Below are 23,711 nucleotides of genomic sequence, written 5' to 3'. Positions count from 1 at the left end.
ACATTTAGGGACCGGGGAGAAAATGCAATGCCTCAACAACAAGAAATGACATCAGTTTGACTGGTTTTAAGGAAATTAAAATCAGTGATAGTGACCAAACATATTTTCTGATAAGAATTTATTTCGGCTTGGATGCATATTTTATGACGCTGATAAAGATAGCACCTTTATAGACGGTCCATAGCAAGTATTCATTCTCTCAAAATACTGAAATAAATAAATAATATTTTCCACTTCCATTCCCGAGTCAAAATGTACATTTGGTGTTTCATTTTACTGCAAGAAAGACTTAATTCTGCAGGAGTTAATATTATATGAGGCTATTTGAGAGGTTATAGACCTACAGTCAATATTATATTAGACTATATGAGAGGTTTTAAACCTACAGTCAATATTATATTAGACTATATGAGAGGTTTTAAACCTACAGTCAATATTATATTATATGAGAGGTTATAAACCTACAGTCAATATTATATTAGACTATATGAGAGGTTTTAAACCTACAGTCAATATTATATTATATGAGAGGTTATAAACCTACAGTTAATATTATATTAGACTATATGAGATGTTATAAACCTACAGTTAATATTATATTAGACTATATGAGATGTTATAAACCTACAGTTAATATTATATTAGACTATATGAGAGGTTATAGACCTACAGTTAATATTATATTAGACTATATGAGAGGTTATAAACCTACAGTTAATATTATATTAGACTATATGAGAGGTTATAAACCTACAGTTAATATTATATTAGACTATATGAGATGTTATAAACCTACAGTTAATATTATATTAGACTATATGAGAGGTTATAAACCTACAATTAATATTATATTAGACTATATGAGAGGATATAAATGTCGTCCCCTGTCTTGTGACTCTCATTTGTGTACAGGGCCTCACAATCATCATCACACAGCCGGCAACACAGTCATCCTATTTTATCACCTTACCAAATCTTTCCCAAACATTACTGTTCTGGCCCTCCCCAATTTCACAGCTTTCCTCTTATTGAATTCAACTTCGACATTGACCTTTTTTTTGCCTCAGTAGATTCAACGTGAACTTTTTCTGCCTAAGTTCCCCCCCCCTGGTATAAACATAGGGCTCTGGTCAAAGTAGTGCACTATATCGAGTATCGGATGCCATTTGGGACACAGCCATAGTCTGTATGTTCAGATTGAGTGTGTTAATTTCAGGACAGTTATTCACGGTTATTAGTAGTAGCCGGGCCTGTATTAGAGACCCTGTATTAACAGGCATGCTTAAGCAGGTTATCTTTCTGTCATGTGATCAACGCTGAGATAAACGCGGTCAGCGGAAGCCCTGTGATTTTTTTCATTTAGAACATATTTAAATCCAGTTCTGGAACACGTCATCACATCCCTCTTTAACTTACATTTACATTTACATTTAGCTGACGCTGTTATCCAGAGCGACCAGGAAGCCCTGTGATGTTTTCATTTAGAACATATTTAAATCCAGTTCTGGAACACGTCATCACATCCCAGCTGACTCTTTAACTTACATTTACGTCGTTAACTTATCCAGAGCGACTTACAAATTGGTGCATTCACCTTGTGCATTCACCTGGCAGAGACAATAACACGACAGTAACTACGACACTGACGTCATGGTACCGATAACATGGCCAGATTATTAGGAGATATGAGTCTTAAGTCTCGCATTACACATCACCGTGGTCAAGAGGTCGACATGATTCAGTTCACTGTATACCTCGTTATATCAAAAAGAAGAAAAAAGACAAGTATACAGACACACACAAATACCAGGTACAACATTCAAATCATTTTTGAAACAACAGATTGTGATGCCAACATAGCAACAGCCTGACCCCTGCAAGACCCTTTGACTACAGACCAGGGGTGACCCTTTGACTACAGACCAGGGGTGACCCTTTGACTACAGACCAGGTGTGGCCCTTTGACTACAGACCAGGTGTGAGTCCTTTGACTAGGAAGTCAGGAAATCAGGAAGTGAACGCCCACTCTGCTATTCAGATCCCGCCTTCGTACCGCTTTGATCAACCCTTTTTTTGCCTCAGTGTGTGAGCTTGGAAAGCTTATCAACTCATGTAGAAATGCCACTATGATAAAATCCTCCACATCTAAATATGATGAGTTTGCGAGATAAGATAAGCAACATTAGAAAGCTTGGACACACTTACTCATTCAAGAGTTTTTCTTTCTAAATAACACATATGGAATCACGTAGTAACCAAAAACGTGTTAATAAACGAATCAAAAATACATTTTTTTGATTTGAGATTCTTCAAAGTAGCCTCCCTTTGCCTTGATGACAGCTTGGCACACTCTTTGCAGAGCGGAAGAGGAGAATGTCAAAGTTACAGGTCCATTATGATATTCTGAGAGAGCAACTTGGCATATATAAGAAGACCATTAGAAATTAGAAATATCAACACATGGAGGTCTGGATTTGGAGTCACACTCAAAATTAAAGTGGAAAACCACACTACAGGCTGATCCAACTTTGATGTAATGTCCTTAAAACAAGTCAAAATGAGGCTCAGTAGTGTGTGTGGCCTCCACGTGCCTGTATGACCTCCCTATAACGCCTGGGCATGCTCCTGATGAGGTGGCGGATGGTCTCCTGAGGGATCTCCTCCCAGACCTGGACTAAAGCATCCACCAACTCCTGGACAGTCTGTGGTGCAACGTGGCGTTGGTGGATGGAGCGAGACATGATGTCCCAGATGTGCTCAATTGGATTCAGGTCTGGGGAACGGGCGGGCCAGTCCATAGCATCAATGCTTTCCTCTTGCAGGAACTGCTGACACACTCCAGCCACATGAGGTCTAGCATTGTCTTGCATTAGGAGGAACCCAGGGCCAACCGCACCAGCATATGGTCTCACAAGGGGTCTGAGGATCTCATCTCGGTACCTAATGGCAGTCAGGCTACCTCTGGCGAGCACATGGAGGGCTGTGCGGCCCCCCAAAGAAATGCCACCCCACCATGACTGACCCACCGCCAAACCGGTCATGCTGGAGGATGTTGCAGGCAGCAGAACGTTCTCCACGGCGTCTCCAGACTCTGTCACGTCTGTCACATGCTCAGTGTGAACCTGCTTTCATCTGTGAAGAGCACCGGGTGCCAGTGGCGAATTTGCCAATCTTGGTGTTCTCTGGCAAATGCCAAACGTCCTGCACGGTGTTGGGCTGTAAGCACAACCCCCACCTGTGGACGTCGGGCCCTCATACCACCTTCATGGAGTCTGTTTCTGACCGTTTTAGCAGACACATGCACATTTGTGGCCTGCTGGAGGTCATTTTGCAGGGCTCTGGCAGTGCTCCTCCTGCTCCTCCTTGCACAAAGGCGGAGGTAGCGGTCCTGCTGCTGGGTTGTTGCCCTCCTACGGCCTCCTCCATGTCTCCTGATGTACTGGCCTGTCTCCTGGTAGCGCCTCCATGCTCTGGACACTACGCTGACAGACACAGCAAACCTTCTTGCCACAGCTCGCATTGATGTGCCATCCTGGATGAGCTGCACTACCTGAGCCACTTGTGTGGGTTGTAGACTCCGTTTCATGCTACCACTAGAGTGAAAGCACCGCCAGCATTCAAAGTGACCAAAACATCAGCCAGGAAGCATAGAAACTGAGAAGTGGTCTGTGGTCCCAACCTGCAGAACCACTCCTTTATTGGGGGTGTCTTGCTAATTGCCTATAATTTCCACCTGTTGTCTATTCCATTTGCACAACAGCATGTGAAATGTATTGTCAATCAGTGTTGCTTCCTAAGTGGACAGTTTGATTTCACAGAAGTGTGATTGACTTGGAGTTACATTGTGTTGTTTAAGTGTTCCCTTTATTTTTTTGAGCAGTGTATATATATATATATGCTAAAATAACTAAAATAATAAAGGTCCACTATGATATTCTGAGAGAGCAACTTGGCATATATAAGAAGACCATTAGAAATGACAGACGGGCTCATTTTACTAACTTGATCATTATTAATCAGAATAATTAGAGACGATTTATGGTTTGATAAATCCTCCCCTGCAAATCTATGTGGACTTTCCTCCACATGAAAATGTGATGTATTTTCTGTATATTTCAGAGATAAGATCAAACATTAGGCTGGGTATCAGTTAAGACCTGATGAGAAGTTGGATGATATGTGCCTTAGTCTACCACACAAAGGCACGATGGATTTATTTCCCCTGGTTGACACAGACATGCTCAGGAAAGTAGGTGGCCTGGGGATGCGTGAGATCCGAGCAGCATTAATAATTATTTCCCTCATTAAAATGCAAATCAATTTATAACATTTTTGACATGCGTTTTTCTGGATTTTTTTGTTGTTATTCTGTCTCTCGCTGTTCAAATAAACCTGCCATTACAATTATAGACTGATCATTTCTTTGTCAGTGGGCAAACGTACAAAATCAGCAGGGGATCAAATACTTTTTTCCCTCACTGTATCTACAGGATTATTAACAACAGATCTGGAACAGAAACGAATGTGTATGAGTTCACTTTGTCTTGCACCAGGCACAAACAGATGTATAACCTCACTAAATGACTCACTAAATGAATCACTAAATGACTCACTAAATTACTCACTAAATGACTCACTAAATGAAGTGAAGTATGCTTACAGGCGAAGTATGCTTACAGGCGAAGTATGGTTACAGGTGAAGTATGGTTACAGGTGAAGTGTGGTTACAGGTGAAGTGTGGTTACAAGTGAAGTATGCTTACAAGTGAAGTATGGTTACAGGTGAAGTATGCTTACAAGTGAAGTATGGTTACAGGTGAAGTATGGTTATAAGTGAAGTATGGTTACAGGTGAAGTATGGTTACAGGTGAAGTATGGTTACAGGTCAAGTATGGTTACAGGCAGGGGCGGAAATCCCGGGGGGGACGGGGGGGGCACGACCCCCCTATCCTGGGAAAAATATGATTTGTCCCCCCCCAATATATCACTGAAACATAACTATTTAATTTAAATAATATTAATAATACGCAATGAAATCAATATTGCTGATTATAGACACTTAATAGCGCGTTTTTAAGTTTCAAAAGATTGCAACCCCCCCACCCTTTGCCTCACAATGGTTTGATCCACTGCCAGTTCCTTAGCTTGCTAGGTAACAGAGAGGTCGTATCTACTGTCTGAAAGGCACTCAATGCACGTAACTGACGTGAGGTTAATCCAGTCAATCGCGCGCACACACTAGATGAATATGCAGAGCTAGCGCGCAAATATTAACTATTAAGCTAGCTAGTACCTATTCCATTTATGTGGCGTCGTCAAAGATGGAATCAGCATGCAGATGATGTAAATTAGTGCTTCAAAGTCCCTGTGATAAGGTTAGCGATAAACTGAAATCCAAACTGAACAGAACTACACTCTCTTCTACCATTGTCTTAAATATATTTAATGGTCTCGTTGCAAAAGCTAAATTGTCGCAAGTGAACTTTTATTTATTTATTTTATTTCCCCTTTATTTAACCCGGGTAGCAAAGATTATAGCAAACACCACTGAAACTGAATTGGTGCTCGCTAGCTTTGCAAATTCAGCTATTGTTGGAAGCCAGCCAATATGAAACAAACTATTAAAATTACAAAAGGTTGCAGCATATGTTGTGTAAATGGTGAACTCATACAGCTGTCAACTCTTGTCATTTTAATCCGTTTCACATTTGCTAGCTACCTTTTAGATCGAAGCCCAAATAGAATGATTGAAGATGATAGAAGCCCATCTCCTACTGTAAATAACCTACACACTGTGTGTGTAGCCAGCCAGCCAGCCAGGTAGAAAAATGGCAGAAAAATAAAAGACAGACATCAGAGTATTTTTCAATACACCAAAACGCATAGTAAGAACCCTAGTAGCCTAATATTTCAAAGACTAGTTGATAAAATGTTCATAAGAAAGAAATGAAATTCTAATGGAAATGTTTCACAATGATGTCATTAGGCAGAGCAGGCAACAGATGGCACACAGACAGCAGAGTTGGGGACAGATATGCAGGGACAGACTGGCAGAGACAGGGAGTCTCAGGTAAGTTTGTTGAGTCTTTGTTTGGCAACATTATGAAAGGTTCTCAATTTGTTTGACTTGTAAAATAGGAACATAATTGGAAAATGCCATGGATACCCCCACTCTCAACTTAAACTGGTGACTGAACTAAGATTTGTTAAAGGCAATGGTATTGCTGTTGTGATTAGTTGCGTAGTTTTGGGTACCGGTAGTTAGGAGTACGGCAAACACCTTATTTCTTTGGTTCCTCAATATACATTTACCATATTACAATGTAGGCTATGTGTTACAGCACTACTTTTGGTGTCCCCCTCAGGAATTGCTCTTGAGAAAATTTCATGTAATTGTCCCCTCCAAAGTTGATATCAGATTTTCGCCAATGGTTACAGGTGAAGTATGGTTACAGGTGAAGTATGGTTACAAGTGAAGTATGGCTACAGGTGAGGTATGGTTACAGGTGAAGTATGGTTACAGGTGAGGTATGGTTACAAGTGAAGTATTTTACTAAATTACTCACGATAAACGTTCACAAAAAGCATAACAATTATTTTAAGAATTATAGATACAGAACTCCTCTATGCACTCGATATGTCCGATTTTAAAATAGCTTTTTGGTGAAAGCACATTTTGCAATATTCTAAGTACATAGCCCAGCCATCACAGGCTAGCTATTTAGACACCCGGCAAGTTTAGCCTTCACCAAAATCAGATTTACTATTATAAAAGTTTGATTACCTTTTGTTGTCTTCGTCAGAATGCACTCCCAGGACTGCTACTTCAATAACAAATGTTGGTTTGGTCCAAAATAATCCATTGTTATAACCAAATTGCAGCGTTTTGTCCGTGCGTTCCAGACACTATCTGAAATGGTAAAGAAGGGTCGCGCGCATGGCGCAATTCGTGACAAAAAAAATCGAAATATTCCATTACCGTACTTCGAAGCATGTCAACCGCTGTTTAAAATCCATTTTTATGCCATTTTTTCTCGTAAAAAAGCGATAATATTCCGACCGGGAATGTCCATTTAGCTAAACAGAGGAAAGTAAACAAAGCTTTCGGTCGACGCGGGCACGAGCCTGAGTCTCACAGTACTGTAACCAGCCACTACCCAAACGCGCTAATTTTTTTCAGCCAGAGCCTGCAAAGCCACGATTCAGCTTTTTACCGCCTTCTGAGACCCTATGGCAGCCGTAGGAAGTGTCACGGGACAGCTAAGATCCTCACTCTTCAATAAACAGAGACAAGAAGAACGACACCTTGTCAGACAGGCCACTTCCTGAATGAAACCTTCTCAGATTTTGGCCTGCCATATGAGTTCTGTTATACTCACAGACACCATTCAAACAGTTTTAGAAACTTTAGGGTGTTTTCTATCCATATGTAATAAGTATATGCATATTCTAGTTACTGGGTAGGAGTGGTAACCAGATTAAATCGGGTACGTTTTTTATCCAGCCGTGAAAATACTGCCCCCTAGCCATAACAGGTTAAGAGTGTGTTAATTGAATAAACATGAGCTGTGTCTCTGTCTGTCTCCCCCTATAGGTCCTGACTATATTAAGCAGGCGTTCATGGAGCCAGTGGAGATCCCCAAGGATCCCCCTGAAGAGAAGGAGAAGGACAACCCCGCCGGGCCCACCCCTCCCCCGTCGCCACACAGCAACAGCGTCTCCACCGCCGCCTCCCGCAAGATCAGCAAGGACGAATCGTCGCACAGTCGCAAGGCCAGCAAAGAGGAGAAGCCGGGCCTTAAGATCAGCAAGGACGAATCGTCGCACAGTCGCAAGGCCAGCAAAGAGGAGAAGCCGGGTCTTAAGATCAGCAAGGACGAATCGTCGCACAGTCGCAAGGCCAGCAAAGAGGAGAAGCCGGGCCTTAAGATCAGCAAGGACGAATCGTCGCACAGTCGCAAGGCCAGCAAAGAGGAGAAGCCGGGTCTTAAGATCAGCAAGGACGAATCGTCACACAGTCGCAAGGCCAGCAAAGAGGAGAAGCCGGGCCTTAAGATTAGCAATGAGGAGCGGTCGAGCAGAAAGTTGAGTAAAGAGGAGAGGGTGTCCATCGCTGCCGAGCCTCCAATATCTGCTGCTCCCTCTTCCCAAATTAGATACAAGGAGGCTCCGGCCAAACCCCCCAAGGCCCCGGAGCCTGGCCCCACCAACGTACCACCTCCCCAGGTCAGAGACGAGGATGCTCCAGCTCCGGCCAAACCCCCCAAGGCCCTGGAGCCCGGCCCCACCAACGTACCACCTCCCCAGGTCAGAGACGAGGATGCTCCAGCTCCGGCCAAGGCCCCCAAGGCCCCGGAGCCCGGCCCCACCAACGTACCACCTCCCCAGGTCAGAGACGAGGATGCTCCAGCTCCGGCCAAACCCCCCAAGGCCCCGGAGCCCGGCCCCACCAACGTACCACCTCCCCAGGTCAGAGACGAGGATGCTCCAGCTCCGGCCAAACCCCCCAAGGCCCTGGAGCCCGGCCCCACCAACGTACCACCTCCCAAGGCTGCTGCTCCACAGACGGTAGTGGGTCCTGGTAATGGAATAGGTCAGCTCCACTCTCAGTATCATAGCTACTACGTTAAAACCCCATCCAGGGGACTCCTGCCCCCGGAACCTGAGCCTGAGGAGGACGAGGAGCCCAGTCAACTGACCCTGGCCAGGATGGCCCCGCCAACCCACAAGCCGACGCCCACCAGCGAACCGTGGAAACTCAGGAAGCAGGATTCGCTGAAACCAAAGAGCCTAGCAGAGACCAAGAAGGCCAGTATGGAGATGGCTGAGGGAAAGGACGAAGAGAAGGTAAGTAGAGTACAGCGTCTCATAGTGGGAGAGCTGATCTAAGATCAGTTTAGCCTTTTAGATCATAATGTATAAGATTACATGGACAGGAGGGGGGACTGATCCTAGATCATAATGAATCGGATTACATGGACAGGAGGGGGGACTGATCCTAGATTATAATGAATCGGATTACATGGACAGGAGGGACCTGATCCTAGATTATAATGAATCAGATTAGATGGAGAGGGGGGACCTGATCCTAGATTATAATGAATCAGATTACATGGACAGGAGGGGACTGATCCTAGATTATAATGAATCAGATTACATGGAGAGGAGGGGGACCTGATCCTAGATCATAATGAATCCGATTACATGGAGAGGAGGGGGACCTGATCCTAGATCATAATGAATCAGATTACATGGAGAGGGGGGACCTGATCCTAGATTATAATGAATCAGATTACATGGACAGGAGGGGACTGATCCTAGATTATAATGAATCAGATTACATGGAGAGGAGGGGGACCTAATCCTAGATCATAATGAATCAGATTACATGGAGAGGAGGGGACCTGATCCTAGATCATAATGAATCAGATTACATGGAGAGGAGGGGGACCTGATCCTAGATCATAATGAATCGGATTACATGGACAGGAGGGGGGACTGAACCTAGATTATAATGAATCGGATTACATGGACAGGAGGGACCTGATCCTAGATTATAATGAATCAGATTACATGGAGAGGGGGGACCTGATCCTAGATTATAATGAATCAGATTACATGGACAGGAGGGGACTGATCCTAGATTATAATGAATCAGATTACATGGAGAGGAGGGGGACCTAATCCTAGATCATAATGAATCAGATTACATGGAGAGGAGGGGACATGATCCTAGATCATAATGAATCAGATTACATGGAGAGGAGGGGGACCTGATCCTAGATCATAATGAATCGGATTACATGGACAGGAGGGGGGACTGAACCTAGATTATAATGAATCGGATTACATGGACAGGAGGGACCTGATCCTAGATTATAATGAATCAGATTACATGGAGAGGGGGGACCTGATCCTAGATTATAATGAATCAGATTACATGGACAGGAGGGGACTGATCCTAGATTATAATGCATCAGATTACATGGAGAGGAGGGGGACCTGATCCTAGATCATAATGAATCAGATTACATGGAGAGGGGGGACCTGATCCTAGATTATAATGAATCAGATTACATGGACAGGAGGGGACTGATCCTAGATTATAATGAATCAGATTACATGGAGAGGAGGGGGACCTGATCCTAGATCATAATGAATCAGATTACATGGAGAGGAGGGGACCTGATCCTAGATCATAATGAATCAGATTAGATGGAGAGGGGGGACCTGATCCTAGATCATAATGAATCACATTACATGGAGAGGGGGGATCTGATCCTAGATCATAATGAATCACATTACATGGAGAGGAGGGGGACCTGATCCTAGATCATAATGAATCAGATTACATGGAGAGGAGGGGGACTGATCCTAGATTAAAATGAATAAGATTACATGGAGAGGAGGGACCTGATCCTAGATCATAATGAATCAGATAACATGGAGAGGGGGGGACCTGATCCTAGATCATAATGAATCAGATTACATGGACAGGAGGGACCTGATCCTAGACTATAATGAATCAGATTACATGGAGAGGAGGGGGACCTGATCCTAGATTATAATGAACCAGATTACATGGAGAGGAGGGACCTGATCCTAGATCATAATGAATCAGATTACATGGACAGGAGGGACCTGATCCTAGATTATAATGAATCAGATTACATGGAGAGGAGGGGGACCTGATCCTAGATCATAATGAATCAGATTACATGGAGAGGAGGGGGACCTGATCCTATATCATAATGAATCAGATTACATGGAGAAGGGGAACTGATCCTAGATTGCATGGAGAGGAGGGACCTGATCCTATATCATAATGAATCAGATTACATGGAGAGGAGGGACCTGATCCTATATCATAATGAATCAGATTACATGGAGAGGGGGGACTGATCCTAGATCATAATGAATCAGATTACATGGAGAGGAGGGACCTGATCCTATATTATAATGAATCAGATTACATGGAGAGGGGGGACCTGATCCTAGATTATAATGAATCAGATTACATGGACAGGAGGGGACTGATCCTAGATTATAATGAATCAGATTACATGGAGAGGAGGGGGACCTGATCCTAGATCATAATGAATCAGATTACATGGAGAGGGGGGACCTGATCCTAGATTATAATGAATCAGATTACATGGACAGGAGGGGACTGATCCTAGATTATAATGAATCAGATTACATGGAGAGGAGGGGGACCTGATCCTAGATCATAATGAATCAGATTACATGGAGAGGAGGGGACCTGATCCTAGATCATAATGAATCAGATTAGATGGAGAGGGGGGACCTGATCCTAGATCATAATGAATCACATTACATGGAGAGGGGGGATCTGATCCTAGATCATAATGAATCAGATTACATGGAGAGGAGGGGGACCTGATCCTAGATCATAATGAATCAGATTACATGGAGAGGAGGGACCTGATCCTATATTATAATGAATCAGATTACATGGAGAGGGGGGGGACCTGATCCTAGACTATAATGACTCAGATTACATGGAGAGGAGGGACCTGATCCTAGATTATATTGAATCAAATTACATGGAGAGGAGGGACCTGATCCTGGATTATAATGAATCAGATTACATGGAGAGAAGGGACCTGATCCTATATCATAATGAATCAGATTACATGGAGAGGAGGGACCTGATCCTAGATTATAATGAATCAGATTACATGGAGAGGGGGGGACCTGATCCTAGATTATAATGAATCAGATTACATGGAGAGGAGGGACCTGATCCTAGATTATAATGAATCAGATTACATGGAGAGGAGGGACCTGATCCTAGATTATAATGAATCAGATTACATGGAGAGAAGGGACCTGATCCTATATCATAATGAATCAGATTACATGGAGAGGAGGGACCTGATCCTAGATTATAATGAATCAGATTACATGGAGAGGAGGGACCTGATCCTAGATCATAATGAATCAGATTACATGGACAGGGGGGGACCTGATCGTAGATCATAATGTATAAGATTACATGGACAGGAGGGACCTGATCCTAGATTCTAATGAATCAGATTACATGGAGAGGAGGGACCTGATCCTAGATTATAATGAATCAGATTACATGGAGAGGGGGGGACCTGATCCTAGATTATAATGAATCAGATTACATGGAGAGGAGGGACCTGATCCTAGATTATAATGAATCAGATTACATGGAGAGGAGGGACCTGATCCTAGATTATAATGAATCAGATTACATGGAGAGAAGGGACCTGATCCTATATCATAATGAATCAGATTACATGGAGAGGAGGGACCTGATCCTAGATTATAATGAATCAGATTACATGGAGAGGAGGGACCTGATCCTAGATCATAATGTATAAGATTACATGGACAGGAGGGACCTGATCCTAGATTATAATGAATCAGATTACATGGAGAGGAGGGAACTGATCCTAGACGCTTGATACATACGGCCCGAGCAGAGGAGAGAAAGGTGGAAAGGCAATGTGAAGTATCTGTTTCTATTTTTCTCATAGCTACCCCTACCTAATCACCAAGCTACCCCATAGCTACCCCTACCTAATCACCAAGCTACCCCATAGCTACCCCTACCTAATCACCAAGCTACCCCATAGATACCCCTACCTAATCACCAAGCTACCCCATAGATACCCCTACCTAATCACCAAGCTACCCCATAGCTACCCCTACCTAATCACCAAGCTACCCCATAGCTACCCCTACCTAATCACCAAGCTACCCCATAGCTACCCCTACCTAATCACCAAGCTACCCCTATCTTATCACCAAGCTACCCCATAGCTACCCCTACCTAATCACCAAGCTACCCCATAGCTACCCCTACCTAATCACCAAGCTACCCCATAGCTACCCCTACCTATCACCAAGCTACCCTATAGCTACCCCTACCTAATCACCAAGCTACCCCTACCTAATCACCAAGCTACCCCATAGCTACCCCTACCTAATCACCAAGCTACCCCATAGCTACCCCTACCTAATCACCAAGCTACCCCATAGCTACCCCTACCTAATCACCAAGCTACCCCATAGCTACCCCTACCTAATCACCAAGCTACCCCATAGTTACCCCTACCTAATCACCAAGCTACCCCATAGCTACCCCTACCTAATCACCAAGCTACCCCATAGCTACCCCTATCTAATCACCAAGATACCCCATAGCTACCCCTACCTAATCACCAAGCTACCCCATAGCTACCCCTACCTAATCACCAAGCTACCCCATAGCTACCCCTACCTAATCACCAAGCTACCCCATAGCTACCCCTACCTAATCACCAAGCTACCCCATAGCTACCCCTACCTAATCACCAAGCTACCCCATAGCTACCCCTACCTAATCACCAAGCTACCCCATTGCTACCCCTACCTAATCACCAAGCTACCCCATAGCTACCCCTACCTAATCACCAAGCTACCCCTATCTTATCACCAAGCTACCCCTACCTAATCACCAAGCTACCCCATAGCTACCCCTATCTAATCACCAAGCTACCCCATAGCTACCCCTACCTAATCACCAAGCTACCCCTACCTAATCACCAAGCTACCCCATAGCTACCCCCACCTACCACCAAGCTACCCCATAGCTACCCCTACCTAATCACCAAGCTACCCCATAGCTCCCCCTACCTACCACCAATCTACCCCATAGCTACCCCTACCTAATCACCAAGCTACCCCATAGCTCCCCCTACCTACCACCAAGCTACCCCATAGCTACCCCTACCTAATCACCAAGCTACCCCATAGCTACCCCTACCTAATCACCAAGCTACCCCATAGCTACCCCTACCTAATCCCCAAACTACCCCATAGCTACCCCTCTCTACCACCAAGCTACCCCTACATAATCACCAAGCTACCCCATAGCTACCCCTATCTAATCACCAAGATACCCCATAGCTACCCCTACCTAATCACCAAGCTACCCCATAGCTACCCCTACCTAATCACCAAGCTACCCCATAGCTACCCCTACCTAATCACCAAGCTACCCCATAGCTCCCCCTACCTACCACCAATCTACCCCATAGCTACCCCTACCTAATCACCAAGCTACCCCATAGCTCCCCCTACCTACCACCAAGCTACCCCATAGCTACCCCTACCTAATCACCAAGCTACCCCATAGCTACCCCTACCTAATCACCAAGCTACCCCATAGCTACCCCTCTCTACCACCAAGCTACCCCTACATAATCACCAAGCTACCCCATAGCTACCCCTACCTAATCACCAAGCTACCCCATAGCTACCCCTACCTACCACCAAGCTACCCCATAGCTACCCCTACCTAATCACCAAGCTACCCCTACCTAATCACCAAGCTACCCCTACCTAACCACCAAGTTACCCCATAGCTCCCCCTACCTAATCACCAAGCTACCCCTACCTACCACCAAGCTACCCCTACCTAATCACCAAGCTACCCCATAGCTACCCCTACCTAATCACCAAGCTACCCCATAGCTACCCCTACCTAATCACCAAGCTACCCCTACCTAATCACCAAGCTACCCCATTGCTACCCCTACCTAATCACCAAGCTACCCCTATCTTATCACCATGCTACCCCTACCTAATCACCAAGCTACCCCAAAGCTACCCCTACCTACCACCAAGCTACCCCATAGCTACCCCTACCTAATCACCAAGCTACCCCTACATAATCACCAAGCTACCCCATAGCTACCCCTACCTAATCACCAAGCTACCCCTATCTTATCACCAAGCTACCCCTACCTAATCACCAAGCTACCCCATAGCTACCCCTACCTAACCACCAAGCTACCCCATAGCTACCCCTACCTAATCACCAAGCTACCCCTACCTAATCACCAAGCTACCCCTACCTAATCACCAAGCTACCCCATAGCTACCCCTATCTAATCACCAAGCTACCCCATAGCTACCCCTACCTAATCACCAAGCTACCACTACCTAATCACCAAGCTACCCCATAGCTACCCCTACCTACCACCAGGCTACCCCATAGCTACCCCTACCTACCACCAAGCTACCCCATAGCTACCCCTACCTAATCACCAAGCTACCCCATAGCTACCCCTACCTAATCACCAAGCTACCCCATAGCTACCCCTATCTAATCACCAAGATACCCCATAGCTACCCCTACCTAATCACCAAGCTACCCCATAGCTACCCCTACCTAATCACCAAGCTACCCCATAGCTACCCCTACCTAATCACCAAGCTACCCCATTGCTACCCCTACCTAATCACCAAGCTACCCCTATCTTATCACCAAGCTACCCCTACCTAATCACCAAGCTACCCCAAAGCTACCCCTACCTACCACCAAGCTACCCCATAGCTACCCCTACCTAATCACCAAGCTACCCCTACATAATCACCAAGCTACCCCATAGCTACCCCTACCTAATCACCAAGCTACCCCTATCTTATCACCAAGCTACCCCTACCTAATCACCAAGCTACCCCATAGCTACCCATACCTAACCACCAAGCTACCCCATAGCTACCCCTACCTAATCACCAAGCTACCCCTACCTAATCACCAAGCTACCCCTACCTAATCACCAAGCTACCCCATAGCTACCCCTATCTAATCACCAAGCTACCCCATAGCTACCCCTACCTAATCACCAAGCTACCCCTACCTAATCACCAAGCTACCCCATAGCTACCCCTACCTACCACCAAGCTACCCCATAGCTACCCCTACCTACCACCAAGCTACCCCATAGCTACCCCTACCTAATCACCAAGCTACCCCATAGCTACCCCTACCTAATCACCAAGCTACCCCATAGCTACCCCTACCTAATCACCAAGCTACCCCATAGCTACCCCTACCTAATCACCAAGCTACCCCATAGCTACCCCTACCTAATCACCAAGCTACCCCATAGCTACCCCTACCTAATCACCAAGCTACCCCATAGCTACCCCTACCTAATCACCAAGCTACCCCATAGCTACCCCTACCTAATCACCAAGCTACCCCATAGCTCCCCCTACCTACCACCAAGCTACCCCATAGCTACCCCTACCTAATCACCAAGCTACCCCATAGCTACCCCTATCTAACCACCAAGCTACCCCATAGCTACCCCTACCTAATCACCAAGCTACCCCATAGCTCCCCCTACCTAATCACCAAGCTACCCCTACCTAATCACCAAGCTACCCCTACCTAAACACCAAGCTACCCCATAGCTCCCCCTACCTAATCACCAAGCTACCCCTACCTAATCACCAAGCTACCCCTACCTACCACCAAGCTACCCCATAGCTACCCCTACCTAATCACCAAGCTACCCCTACCTAATCACCAAGCTACCCCATAGCTCCCACAGTGAACAAAATCCTGTCTCCACCACTGACTATGTTGCGATAGTTAGACATAAGGCTGCGTTGAAATTATTATTATTATTTTTTTATATTATTATTTATTTATTTATCGATAGTGAACAGTTATTTATCTTATTCCTGTTAAAGAGATGATGTGCATAATTCTGGGATGTGTCGGTTGAGGGTCTTTGTCCTAACTCTCCTTCACGTTGCCTTCGCAGGCTCCTAACTCTATCCTGGTTGCTATGGTGATGCTGTTGAATATCGGCCTAGCGATCATATTTGTTCACTTCCTGACATGACGGTCCTGTTTCTCAGGTAACCTCCGTTTAAAGATATAGTTCATCTAAAAATCAAAATGACCACACAACATGTTTTGTTACTTCCCTGATTAAGTTTATAACTAATCAATAATACCTCGTCTCAACTGTGTTTGACCCCTTCAGTGATGCCATGGCAACCGGTGCAGATGCGTTGCCGGGCTTTAAAAATGTAAATGGTCGGCAGTCAGACTCGGGGCGAGGCCGCAGGAGCTTGGGAAACAGCTGTGTGACATAGGAGAGAGGCAGGAGAGAAGGACCCGCAGCCTGTCCTGGGTCGTCCACAACCCTGCCTGATCATAATTTCTCTCCTCTGGAGCCTGTGAAAGAACACACACACACACACACACACACACACACACACACACACACACACACACACACACACACACAGACACAGACACAGACACACACACACACACACACACACACACACACACAGGACAAAATGAAGTAATTGAAACACACGTCTGCTGACCCAAGCAGTGAGCTTTATGCTTTATGCTTTATGCTTTATGCTTTATGCTCTGCTCGTGCATGGACACTCCTTCTGTCCTGTCCTTCTGTCTGTCCTTCTGTCTGTCCTTCTGTCCTGTTCTTCTGTCCAGTCCTTCTGTCCAGTCCTTCTGTCCTGTTCTTCTGTCCTGTCTTTCTGTCCTGTCTTTCTGTCCTGTCTTTCTGTCTGTGCTTCTGTCTGTCCTTCTGTCCTGTTTCTGGCTGTCCTTCTGGCTGTACTTCTGTCCAGTCCTTCTGTCCTGTTCTTCTGTCCTGTCCTTCTGTCCTGTCTTTCTGTCCTGTCCTTCTGCCCTGTCCTTCTGTCTGTCCTGGCAGGGACACAGAGGGACTGACTGACTTTAACTGGGCCGTTGTGGAGATGCGCTTTTAGATGACAGGAGCTAACAGCTGCGTTACTGCTTCACCCTCTGACGTTTTGATAGGGAGAAGTGAGCACAGCGAGGCCAGAGGACTGTTGCAGAGAGGTGCGCGTTCCAATGTTCCCACATTGTGAGTTCTAGTGTTCTGAGGTTCAAAGGTTCTAGTGCTCTAAGGTTCTAGTGCTCTAAGGTTCTAGTGTTCTGAGGTTCTAGTGTTCTGAGGTTATACGGTTCTAGTGTTCTAAGGGTCAAAGGTTCTAGTGCTCTAAGGTTCTAGTGTTCTGAGGTTCTAGTGTTCTGAGGTTCTAGTGTTCTGAGGTTCTAGTGTTCTGAGGTTATACGGTTCTAAGGTTCTAAGGTTCTAGTGTTCTGAGGTTCTGAGGTTCAAAGGTTCTAGTGTTCTGAGGTTCTACGCATCTAGTGTTCTAAGGTTCTAGTGTTCTGAGGTTCTACGGTTCTAGTGTTCTGAGGTTCTAAGGTTCTAGTGTTCTAAGGTTCTAGTGTTCTAAGGTTTTAGTGTTCTGAGGTTATAAGGTTCTAGTGTTCAGAGGTTATAACCCTAACCCTTGCTGCAGGAAAGCGGATGTACTGAACATTAGCCGTCAGTCTTACTCTGTTAACCAATTACAATCAATCTCAGCTCCCTCTAGGTATCTCATGCCTCTAGCTCCTCCCACCTTTACCCAGGAGACAAGGCTTTGACACACTCCCAGTACATGGTAATGTTTTGATGACCTTGTGGTTTTTTGTTATGGCTTTAGGGCTTGAGTCAATTAGATCCGCTTTTGCTAACGTCCGCGTTTGTTTTGACGGGGTCACAGGTGGAACTGCATTAGCGCTGTCAAATCCACAAGTGGCTGCCCGGCATTATACCTAAAGCGGGCATTGCCATTGGCTGCATGGAGTCGCATTAACAGAAATCCCATGCAGCCTTGTCTATAAATTCAAACACTGGAATATGAGATGTAATCTACACCTCCGTTAAGATGATAGAAATCCTCATTATTTAGTTGAATGATTTTTCAATTTGAGCGTAATTATTTCTATATAGCCTACACTTTCTCCTTCTGAACTTCTGACACCAGTGGAAACGGGTGGCGAAGATCAAGAGCAGCTGTTCACCGATTTGACAGCTCCAACACAGCTCCGCCCCTGACAGAGGACAAAACATCAGCTATCGCCGGTCAACACTCGATCTGATTGAGTCTAGGCCTTCGTTTGAGTTATTTTGTTGTTGGATACCTGCAGTCGTAGACGTTTAGTAAAAAAAATGTAAGTTAACTAATACTGATCGTCTTTGACAAGAGTATTTTTCTTTTGGTATCACGAATAAACATCGTAACGATTTTATTCCTTCATAATGACAAAATTATATCCTAATTTTATTAAATGTGCAATATGATTTATTTTTTTTAAGACGGAGTATATATTTTGACAACAAAGGGTCTAGTCTTTTGAGCAGTTTAACTGTTTAAATTAATCTGCTTCTGTTATTTTATCATAAAACAGGAAAGATAAGCATCATCTGAATAGATGGGTCATGAAGATTAACAGTAGGATTTGAGGAAGGAACCCACACTGTAGCAAGCCTTAGCTCTATATGACCGAAGGATGAAAAGTCTTATAAATTATGTCTTTTTTTTTTTTTTATCCAAAAGATTAACTATTATTATTATTAGACAATTGTGCATGGGATTTACTTTGATTCTTCTTTTCTGCTTTCAATGTTAAAACCACTTATCTGTAAAGAGGAAGTAAAGCAGTTGGCTGAGTTTAGTCAAATAAAACCCTGTTGTTATTGTGATAGGGGACTAAAGTCCCCTTGCATGTCAGTGAGACTGATGAGAGTGAACGTCCTGGATTGATTCTCAGCACTAGAATTGTTTCTAGAATTGATTCTGTTGATTCTTATAACTAGAATTGATTCTATTGATTCTCAGAACTAGAATTGATTCTAGAATTGATTCTGTTGATTCTTATAACTAGAATTTATTCTATTGATTCTCAGCACTAGAATTGTTTCTAGAATTGATTCTGTTGATTCTTATAACTAGAATTGATTCTATTGATTCTCAGAACTAGAATTGATTCTAGAATTGATTCTTATAACTAGAATTGATTCTATTGATTCTCAGAACTAGAATTGATTCTAGAATTGATTCTATTGATTCTAAGAAGAAAGTTGTTTTTTGAATTTATTCAGGTTGAATTCAGGGGATAATATAGGTACCTATGGTTATGTGGTTAGGAGTGATGCCTTTAAAAAGTCTTGAACAGTCCTACTGTTTGTTTACCTCAGAAGAAGATGAGGAAGAGGATGAGGGGGGGAGACAAAGGACGTTTCTTAATTGTGTTGTGTACGGAGTGACCTGACTGTTGCAATCAAAAAGAGGTGATTTATAAAACGTACCACTGCACTGTTAGTCTCTGTTGCAGGAACAGCATGCTTTTATTTTAATAACATACAATAAAAAACAAACAAACAAACAAATGGAGTATGTAAATAAATAACATTTGCTGTTATCCATTTCAAAGATGATTTATTAATTTGTTCATCAGACATGTTTTTGTTTTGAATATTTTGGTCTTTGTGAAAAAGGGACTGAAAAGTGGCAAGATTGTTATTATTATTATTTTTTTGCAATTACATTTTTAGGATCCTACTAGTTTGCATGGTCTATTGATGAAACACGTGATACAAAAGCCAGTATGAAGTGCAGTACTCCAAGCCGCTTCTGACATTGACTGGTCTGTGGATTCTGATTGGTCCTACAGTGTGTTCATGTCAAGTGCAATCCACCACAATAGAAGACATTTAAAGCAAAGAGAAGATTAAACATTTTCTAACCGTAAAACAAGGCAACTTTGTGTTGAATCTGTCTCATTCATGTATGAACCACACCAATGTACTACAGTTTTCTATATACCTACCTGACAATAACAGGCCTTCTCATTGGAGATCCATTTTCTCCCTTCCTTCAGAGCAGGGTGAGAGTGGTAATCTACCAGCAGTTTAAAGAGGCAGTACTTGGGATATTTTTTTAAAACAACATTGCATATTGGAAACCTTTATATATAGAATATATACTATTTGTAAAGATTTCTACAGAGTATAATTCAGAAACTGGTATAAATTGGTATTTTTCTAACAATTTGCACACCTGTATTTTGACAATGGATATAACATGTTTGTAATGGGTAATGTAATGCACATACGGTAACATTTGACCAAAAAAAATCATTATTTTTAATGGGTTGTAGGAGTTGATGTATTATTTGGGGGGGGGGGGGGGGGGAGAGAGAGAATGACGTGAAATACAGATTATACTTGTTTTGACTGTTTTTACCAAATAATGAGGAACTTTGTGAGACTTCTCAAAGTATGGTGTCACCCCTACTGATTTGAGCAGTCTTTTTGAGATGTATTTCTGTGTATAACAATAAAGAAGTTATGCCTTGTACACTGTCCCATCTCTATTTGATTGTGTCTTTTTTTTGCTTCAATACTCCTGTATACTAGAATGTGTCTTGGATTAGACATAGGAGGCATTATAATGTGTCTTGGATTAGACATAGGAGGCATTAGAACATGTCTTGGATTAGACAGGAGGCTTTATAATGTGTCTTGGATTAGACATCAGAGGCATTAGAATGTGTCTTGGATTAGACATCAGAGGCATTAGAACGTGTATAAGAGAGGGGGACGAGTGGAAGACTGCGGTCAACACACAACTTGGTCACTTTGAGTATTTGGTCATGCCTTTTGGTCTTACTAACGCCCCTGCTGTATTCCAGAACCTAGTCAATGACGTGCTGAGGGTTGTGATTGGACGCTTCGTTTTTATCTATTTAGATGACATCGTGATTTTTTTCTAAGGACCCTGAGGCTCACCAGCAACACGTTCGCCAAGTTCTTCAATGGCTGTTGGAGAATAAGCTTTTTGTTAAAGCTGAAAAATGTGAGTTCTATGCTGCCACTGTGTCTTTTCCTGTGTTATATTATTGCACAGGGACAGTTACGTATGGACACTGCCAAGGTCATGGCAGTCACAGAGTGGCCTGCACCCTCCATCCTGAAGCAGCTACAGCGTTTCCTGGGGTTTGCACATTTTTACAGACGTTTCATCCGCAACTACAGTCGTCTGGCAGCACCACTCACCACTCTTACATCCACCTCGACTCCGTTCCACTGGACTCCTGAGGCAGAGACAGGATTCCCTGGAACTCAAGCGTCGCTTCACCTCCGGTCCTTACTCAGCCCGACCCAGAACTCCAGTTCACCGTGGAGGTGTATGCCTCTGACACCAGGGTAGGTGCTGTTCTGTCTCAACGTTCGCCCTCTGATCAGAAGGTCCATCCATGTGCTTTCTTTCCCCGTAAACTCTCACCTGTAGAGATTAATTTTGACATTGGATTCCAGAAACAACTGGCAGTTAAGCTGGCTATGGAAGAATGTCGTCACTGGCTGGAGGGCTCTGTAATCCCCTTCATCATGTGGACCGACCATAAAAACCTGTCCTACATCCATACCGCCATACGTCTGAACTCCCGGCAAGCCAGGTGGGCCTTGTTCTTCGGAAGATTCAATTTCACACTCACTTATCGCCCCGGTTCGAAGAATACCGAGACTGATGCCCTCTCTCGCCAGTTCACCACTGACAACACGGGTACCGAGCCAGAAGCCATTGTGCCATCCACCGGCATCGTTGCCGCCGTCACCTGGGAGATCGAGTCCCGTATCCGCCAGGCTCAGCAGAACCAGCCTGACCGGGGTACCGGTCCTAGTAATGCTCTGTTTGTTCCGGATTGTGTTTGCTCTGATGTTCTTCAGTGGGGCCATTCTAGCCACCTCACCTGTCACCCTGGTATGAACCGGACCCTTGCCTTCCTGCGTCAGCGCTTTTGGTGGCCCACCATGGAGAGAGATGTCTGGGAGTTTGTCTCTTTGTGCCCAGAACAAAACCTCCACCAAATCCACTTCCGGTTTGATCCGCCCTCTTCCCATACCCAGTCGCCCCTGGTCACACATAGCTCTGGACTTCGTCACTGGCCTTCCCCCGTCTAACGGTAACTCCATCATCCTCACCATTATTGACAGGTTTTCCAAAATGGCTTACTTCATTCCCCTCTCCAAGCTCCCGTCGTCCAGGGAGACTGCAGACCTGTTAGTATCCCATGTGTTTCGTCTGCATGGCATCCCCACTGACATTGTTTCCGACAGAGGACCCCAGTTTACCTCCCAGGTATGGAGAACCTTCTGTTCTGCTCTTGGTATCGATATCAGTCTTTCTTCTGGATATCACCCCCAGACCAACGGCCAGACCGAACGGGCCAACCAAGAGATGGAGACTGCCCTACGCTGCGTGACTTCTGCTAACCCTTCCTCCTGGAACGCTCAGCTTCCCTGGGTTGAATATGCCCACAACACCCTCACCCACTCCTCGTCAGGTATGTCACCCTTCGAGTGTGATCAGGGTTACCAACCCCCCTTGTTCCCCGCCCAATAGGTTGAGGTAGCGGTTCCCTCTGTCCAGGACCATGTGCGTCGTTGTCACCAGACTTGGAGGAAGGCCCGGGCTGCCCTTCTTTGTGTCTCCGACTGGACCCAGTCCCAAGACAACCGTCGATCGGGCCTCAGCTCCAGTCTATACCCCAGGTAAAAAAAGTATGGCTCTCATAGAAGGACCTGCCATTGAAGGTGGCATCGAAGAAACTTTCCCACGATTCATTGGTCCATTTGAGATTAATCGTGTCATTAACCCCTTTGCTGTGCACCTGAAACTCCCAGACTCTCTTAACCTGTTATGGCTAGGGGGCAGTATTTTCACGGCTGGATAAAAAAACGTACCCGATTTAATCAGATTATTAGTCCTGCCCAGAAACTAGAATATGCATATAATTATTAGCTTTGGATAGAAAACACTCCAAAGTTTCTAAAACTGTTTGAATGGTGTCTGTGAGTATAACAGAACTCATTTGGCAGGCCAAAACGTGAGAAGATTCTGTACAGGAAGTACCCTGTCTGACCATTTCTTGAACTTCTTTGCCATCTCTATCCATTACAAAGGATCTCTGCTCTAACGTGACACTTCCTACGTCTTCCATAGGCTCTCAGAGCCCGGGAAAAACCTGAATGTCGT

The 23,711-nt window shown here is 44.5% G+C and overlaps 1 protein-coding gene across 1 annotated transcript in view; it reads left to right on the top strand.

Moving 5' to 3' along the window:
• The window catches only part of LOC106579742 (junctophilin-1), a 130,869-nt gene extending 109,837 nt beyond the window's left edge, over positions 1-21,032 (top strand). Inside the window, exons 4-6 of the mRNA XM_082966024.1 lie at positions 7,594-8,846; positions 16,598-16,694; positions 16,823-21,032. Coding sequence (XP_082822150.1) covers positions 7,594-8,846; positions 16,598-16,678 — 1,334 coding nt within the window. The 3' untranslated portion in view covers positions 16,679-16,694; positions 16,823-21,032. The remainder of the gene's footprint in view (positions 1-7,593; positions 8,847-16,597; positions 16,695-16,822) is intronic.
• Positions 21,033-23,711: the final 2,679 nt, after the last annotated feature.

The sequence above is a fragment of the Salmo salar genome, chromosome 19 (genome assembly GCF_965601325.2).
Source record: "Salmo salar chromosome 19, fSalSal1, whole genome shotgun sequence".
NCBI classification, from domain to species: domain Eukaryota; kingdom Metazoa; phylum Chordata; class Actinopteri; order Salmoniformes; family Salmonidae; genus Salmo; species Salmo salar.
Note: the sequence above shows the minus strand (reverse complement) of the source record. Positions and strands in the feature narration are given on the sequence as shown.